This window comes from Vitis vinifera, chromosome 8 (assembly GCF_030704535.1).
Source record: "Vitis vinifera cultivar Pinot Noir 40024 chromosome 8, ASM3070453v1".
In the NCBI taxonomy this organism is placed as follows: domain Eukaryota; kingdom Viridiplantae; phylum Streptophyta; class Magnoliopsida; order Vitales; family Vitaceae; genus Vitis; species Vitis vinifera.
In genome coordinates, this window is record NC_081812.1 from 17,023,949 (window position 1) to 17,030,951 (window position 7,003).

The window sequence follows — 7,003 nt, forward strand, 5'->3', positions numbered from 1 at the left end:
TCCATACCGTCTAGAATATATGTAAAGGAGCTGCTCTCCAAATCTTCTTGAGCTTTTTGTCCAAAAACCTTGCCAACTAAGAAGAGTCTCTCTGGTTGAAGAAGGAAGCACCCAAGACATCTTGACCAAAGAAAAGAACATTTTAGACAAAACCCTTGTTTTAACACGATGAATAATAAGGTGGTCTATAGTCTCTTCATTCTCATGGCACATAAAATATCTATTTGCTAGGGCCCACTCTCTTTTTTGAACTAGATCCAAGGTTAAAGCTTTACCCCATGTTACCTCCCAAGCAAAGAAGCTAATCTTAGGCTGCACCTGTGAGTTCCAAATGCTTCTTGTGGGGAAAGAAGAGGAGTCGCCCAGCTTTAAGGCGTTGTAGAGAGATTTGACAAAAAACTTGTCACTCTTTGTTTCAGTCCTAGGCACCATGCCTTCCACATCTCCACAAACTCCTTCCCATGCAACCACTCCAAAAAGCTCTCCACCACATCCACCTCCCAATTATTAAAGGGTTTAGAAAAGCCAGGATTCCATCCCCCCCTCCCCTCAGCCGAGGAGTCCCAGATATCCTCCACCCATGCCTCCTTAGAGTCGGGCAAAAGCAAACAAGGACAGGAAGGGCACACACAAAGGACAATCCCTACACCACTGTTGCAAACCAACCCATCTATTCACCCTCAGCTTCAGCTTCAAATTTGAGTAAAACCAAGCAATTAAGGCTTATTAAATGGTTTCCTCCAATTGGAGAACACAACACTTAATTTGATGGATTCGGGTTGAATAGGTATTCCAATTCAACAAGTGCTATATTAAAAGGTGTCACTGGTTACTTGTCGCTATTTTTTGACTGAAGCTACTAGAGTTTGAGCCATCTTTAGAGCTTTGGGCATTTTCATAATATGTAGAACCAACCATCTGATAAGGTATGGTGAAAATTTCTTTATGCTTTGAACAATTTCATTTGTCTTGTTGCTCCCACCTCTCAATATAATAAAAAATTGTCAGATGTTCAAGAAACAGCTCTAATCATAATCATCACAGAATCATCAAATGTGATTCATTCCAAGTGTGCTTAATTCTTTGTTGCTTATTTCTTTCAGCAATGTCATAACATGTATTATTCATTTTGTCCCCAAATTCTGACCATAAATTTGATAATTAAAAACTGGTGCAGCGGCCCTTCTATGAAAGGTGGAAGATGCTAGAAAAAGAAGTGATTGAGCCTCGGAATTATGAACGCCAGAATGTTTACCAAAGTAGGAATCCTTATTACAGATATGACTTGGAACCATTCAGGGTATGAAGTGAGCTAAAGACCACTTACTACAACTGATTCAATTTCCTGCCTTTTCTTTTTCCTTTTTTATTATTTGCTGGGATTTGCTTTTGATTTGTTTAATAAGTTTTATCAGGTGAGAAGGAAGGATTTTTGGTTGCTGTCTACTGTTACCAAGCTTCTAAAGGAATTCATTCCAAGACTTTCACATGATGCAGATGGTCTTATTTTTCAGGTGCTCAAGGATCAGAAACAGTAAATGCACTGAAATTTGATAAATTTTCTCAAGACAATGGATTCAATAGGGGTCTCTTCTTGTCTACAATCTTATTCATATTATGTTAATTACTATTGAGGTTATAAAGCATAGTCCGTGTTTCTCTGGCAATGACTTGCTGAATTCTAAGTAGCTTGTTGGTGATAATTAATTTATAATCTTCGTCTCATTCTGATGTAATATTCTAGTCATTCCTATCAACACTTCTTACTCTGATAATTCAGTGTATGATTAAAGACCACCATGTTACACTTTAGCTGACTTATTGGTATATTATTAAGTTGTATAGCAGCTCACTGATAGTCTTTATTTGCTAGGGTTGGGATGATCCTTATATTCCCCGTACACATGAAGGCCTCTTAAAGTGGAAATACGCTAACATGAACTCAGTCGACTTTCTATTTAAGGTTTTAATCCCAACTTTAATACTCAATTTTAGATTTTGCATTTTGTAATGGATTTTATATCATTCTATGTTGATTATGAATTTTCACTAACCCTGGACACCTGAGAGTGATGCTACTTGTGTTGACAGATGAGTGCTGATAATCATCCACAGCTTTTTCTGAATGAACGAGGGAAAGAGAAACTGATGGAAGGGAACCGGGTTTCATTTAAAGGTTAATTTAGATTTCTTCAATTCCTTGGGTTGATATCTTTCTTTGCTTGTTGACAATATAATCTGCATTGATGCACTCCTGCATTATGAATTTGAACACTTGGAACTCTATAGGCACATTCAAGCACACTTGTGGCATGACTCTAAGAGATTGGTTCCATATTTAAGGACATGATCCTTTTCTTAGAGAAAAAACTACGGTGACTATAACGAGGCTTCTAGATGAGTCGTATATCTTATTGTTATTTGATGTCTTGAAGTGTTATAATAAGCCTAGATGAAATTTTTTAGGGTTATTTGGGTAGATAGGACAAAATAATCATCAAATTGTAAGAATGACCTCCCTCCATAGTTTTAATGAAAGATGCCCCATTTTTGACCCTTTACCCTTTTAATTTGTTTCCCTTCAAAAGCACGTCTTCCCACTTATTTTGATCATTTCATTTTTTTCCTTCTCATTTATCTTTCAAGCTTTTTTGTTACTTTCCCTCGAATGTGGATCCTATCATACTCCCCTCTCACTACATGACTTCATCTCTCGTGTGATTTTGAACTTTCCTTCTTTCTCATATCATCAACATCCACTATATTTTTACTTAGAAAAAAAAACATCCATTAGATTTTTAATTTACTTTATTTTTATTATTAATTTCTCATGAAGGGTGTGCACCTTAACTGCACAGGAGTTAAGTTTGGTTTACAAAAAAAACTTAAATAAGGTTAAATTTTCGATCATAATGATAATCTAAAAACTATACCATAGTTAAGTTTTATTTAGAAAAAGCTTAATTGATGTTAAATTTTTGTTTCATCTATAGAAAACTTGATTATAATGACCTGAGTTGTAATATGATTAAGTTTCATTTAAAAAGAACTTAAATGAGGTAAAGTTTTCTTTTTATTTACAAATCTTAATTAAAATGTTCATATATTTGATCTTATTTTCAAAACCTAATAAAAACCCAAATTCTAATAAAAAATAACTGCCAAAATCATAACAAAAAACAAAACAACAAAAATCTCAATAAATAAATAAATAAATAAAGGTAAAAAACCTAATGTTTTTAGAACCGGACCGGTCATTGAACCAGAAAATTTACCGGTTCACTGGTTGGATCGGCGGTCGAACCGGTGACATCATAAATATATAATTTAAAAATTATTAAAATTTAAATAATTATAAAATGAAAATAATAATTTATATATTATTTAAAAATTAAAATTTTATTTGAAAATTAGAAAATTAGTTTCAAATTAATTATTTAAATTTAAATCATAATTTAAATTTAAATTTTAAAAATTTAAAATTCATTTTAAAATAAAAAACTCATTTTAAAATCAAGAATTTATTTAAAATTGTAATATTTTCATTAATTTAAATTAAAAGCATAAGTTTTAAATATCACAAAATAAAAAAATAATAAATATAAAAGGAAATAAATAGTAATGAGATAAGGTAAAAAATAATTTTAAAAAAAATCTGGAAGAACTGAAGAAGATAGGAGAAGAGCGGGCAGGGTTCTAGTGGGGTTTTGGGGGGTGGGTTTCCACTTCCGACGCCGGGTGGGGGGTTTCCGACAGGCAAAAAGGGGAAAACTTTTCAGCTTTTTCCAGCGCAATGGGTTCCAGCACAGGGGAGGGGGGTGGTTTCAGCGCGGAGGGGTTCCGGCGAGCAAGAAGAATTTTTCCAGCGTGCGCGCAAGCAGGAGGTGGTGGTGTTCCAGCAGGGTTGCGGGCTGGCTTTGCAAGGGTGATGGGGTCTCTGCTGGCAAGGCTTTTCTGGCGCAGGGACAGGTAGGGTTCCAGCAGGGTTGGCGGGAAGGTTTCGACGGAGAAGAAGAGCTTTTCCAGTGGGGTGACTTTGCAAGGGGGGTGGGGGAAACAATGACAATGGAGGAAACAAAAAATAAAATTGAACCGGATGGTTCATACGGAACCGTACAGTTCGCTGGTCGGGCCACCGGTTTAACTGGTCCAATTCCGGCCTGACCATTTTCTGGCCCAATTGACCGGACTGGACTGGACTGGCCTTAAAAACCCCAACAAAAAACCACCACCCCCCCCTAAAAAAAAAAAAAAAACCAGGGTAAAAAACCTTATCAGAAACATCTACAAACCCTAAATGCAAAAAATCTCAACTAAAAGTAATTGCAAATATCCCCAACAAAGAACAATAGTAAAAACCCCCGACAAAAAGCTACAAAAAAAATGGAGAATGACAAACTTGAAGAAGAATGAAAGATGAAAGAATTTTTGCAGCTGATTTTATCCCTTGATGGAAGAATTATTGTAGCGGATCTTTATCCCTTGAGGGAGCGAACTGAGAGGGAGAGAGAGAGCTAGGTCAAAATGGGAGGGAAATGAATTGGCAATTAGGGATGATGTTGTTTTAGCTGAAATAAAGAAGGGCAAAAGTGTCAAAAATAGGTTAGTTAAAAAAAAAAAAAAAAGACAATGGGAGGTTGTTTTTCCAATTTTAAAACTATTTTAGGTCTTTTAACCAAATAACTCAGAAATTTTTTGAGGTTTCCATTTTTCTTCTCCTGGTATTTGATTATACCATTAAAATATGATGCACACCCCTTTTGCTTGGCGCTGTTTGTATCCTCTGTTTGTCTATATAAAAAAATAGTACTCCTGAAGATAGAAAATAATCTGCAACAAAGGTGATCGTCCCACATAAAATTTTGATGAGGGGGTTTCTCTCATTGGGTAGGCATTGCATAGTAAAAATTTATCACATTGGCAATGACACCACATTGAAAAGAGAAAGTTAATGATGCCCTTTCTTCCAAGTGGCGCCTTAGGAAACCACCTTAATGGCCTTGAGGTAGAGCCAACCTTGAATTGTGGGTTCTATTATTGTGCATATCCATGCCTAGTGCTTGCAATACATTTTTGGGCTGGCTTCTTAGGTTACAGTTGTTCATTCCTACTATATTCTAAAGAATTTAAGGCAAGCATATATTCAATGTCCCATTGCATCCTGGCAATGTGGCTTATGATGTGATTATAGGATACAACTCTATGGAGCTGAATTGCATGTTGTCTTGTGTATCCTATCCCAGTACCTTGGGATTTCAGGTTTAAGTTTTATTGCTACCATGTCCTCCAATTTCCTGCTGTATCAGTGCCTAGAAAATGTTTAAAAGCAACCTTTGCATTCAGATTCTCACTGTGAAGTGTCAACCAAATTGAATATGCTATTATGCATGCATAGATGTAATAGCAGTTCCTACTATGTGAAGAAATGACTTGAATTTGTGAAATCAATATGATTGAACTGTTATAATATTTTATTATGTAGAACATTTGAATTGAGTCTTTCTCTTAGCATCTGGGATACTTTTAATACTCTCTCCTATCAGTGGATCTCCTTGTTAAGGGGGCCGTGTCTCTCTATGAGATTTCTTGAAAATTATTACAATTTTCATAACTTTGAACAAATAATATTTGTTGGCGACACAACCTTGAGACTGTCAAGAGCACATCACCAGTTTGGGGATGCATTTTAACTGGAGAGAATTTCGTAAGAAATACTTTGACCCATTCTAATTTCATTTGGATGTTGAAGTTCCAATATTTCTTTGCGTTTGGAAATACCTCTGGACGTGCCGCATAATTGTGTTATTCTTTCTAGGCTGTTTCTCATCTTATTAATTGAGATTTGTAGGCTTGATTCTGATTACTTACGCTCCATTTGTATAACAACTTGCAGATGGTTTAGATCCCTCTTCATATCATGGAAAAATTATCGAGTGTTCTTGGGATTTTGATGCAAGAGAATGGAGCTTTATGCGGGTCAGAATTGATAAATCAACCCCAAATGAGTTTGGAACATACATGAAGGTCCAACTTATTGCCATTGTATTTCTGGTTGTTTCTTCTTAGAATCTTTTAACCCTGCTGGACTAAATGAAGTTGCTTGTTGCATTGTAAAAAAAAAAGGTGATGCGAAGCATAAGGGACAATATTACAGAAGAAGTGCTGTTAACTGAGATTCGCGAAATAGTTCGCTTGCCTATGTATGCTGATAGGATATGGAATGATAGCAAAGCCCACCAGCATACAAATGCAGCACGACGTAGGTGAATGGAGAGTGACGATTGCCTGAAAATCTACAGAATCAGCAGTGGATACAGGCAACAGGACAGCCCCAGATGTGTGCCCTTGCTTTCTGACTGCCCAAGTTACTAGGTGTTTAAGTGGCATCATGATTGGTATGTGTATTTGGCGGATCAACAAAAGGGTCACTGAGAATATTGTGTAGTTAGCTACCCCTTGGTCACTGTCTTGTAGCTTGAGCTAGACTGGTGAGCTATATGATCCAGTTTGCTCGCTTAAAAGTTGTTCTCCTCATTGGGACTCAAATTCTTTCTTTTGATAGTTTTCCAGATTTTAAGAATAGTACTAGGATCACCATGTATATTAATATAGACATTATTATTATTTTTCACTTACCTAGTGATTCTGAGTTGTCTCGAAGAAGTGTCGTCATTTTTGCACCTGAAGCTCAAGTTTCATATTGTGATTCGTGCTTGTGTTCTCCTTTTCCTTTCATCTTATTTATTTATTTATTTATTCTCTTCCTTTGTTAATAACTTAATATCAGATTAAGAAAAACCTAAACGAGTGTTTCCTAGCACCAACAAATCCAGAGTCCCATCTTCATAGAATTCCAGATTATGCATATGATCATGGTTGATCGGGTGCAGCCGGACTGTTATTGGTTAAACCTGAAAGCAACGCCTTGGCTTCTTGTCCACAGTGATCATCTAAACAGGTTTCAACACTAAGGTTGAGTGAAGGATTGAGAGTTGTTCCTTAC

General features: G+C 36.1%; 1 protein-coding gene across 3 annotated transcripts in view; it reads left to right on the plus strand.

The window, feature by feature from the left end:
* Positions 1–6,708, plus strand: part of LOC100256199 (mRNA capping enzyme-like) — a 29,335-nt gene extending 22,627 nt beyond the window's left edge. The window contains exons 13-18 of one of the 3 annotated variants that reach the window (XM_010655903.3): positions 1,178–1,300; positions 1,416–1,514; positions 1,874–1,963; positions 2,092–2,176; positions 5,894–6,024; positions 6,124–6,708. In XM_010655903.3, the coding sequence (XP_010654205.1) occupies positions 1,178–1,300; positions 1,416–1,514; positions 1,874–1,963; positions 2,092–2,176; positions 5,894–6,024; positions 6,124–6,267 (672 nt within the window). In that variant the 3' untranslated portion in view covers positions 6,268–6,708. Of the gene's footprint in view, positions 1–1,177; positions 1,301–1,415; positions 1,587–1,873; positions 1,964–2,091; positions 2,177–5,893; positions 6,025–6,123 lie in introns of those variants that run through there. The other 2 variants (XR_009466431.1, XR_009466432.1) reach the window with 2 other exon arrangements.
* Positions 6,709–7,003: the final 295 nt, after the last annotated feature.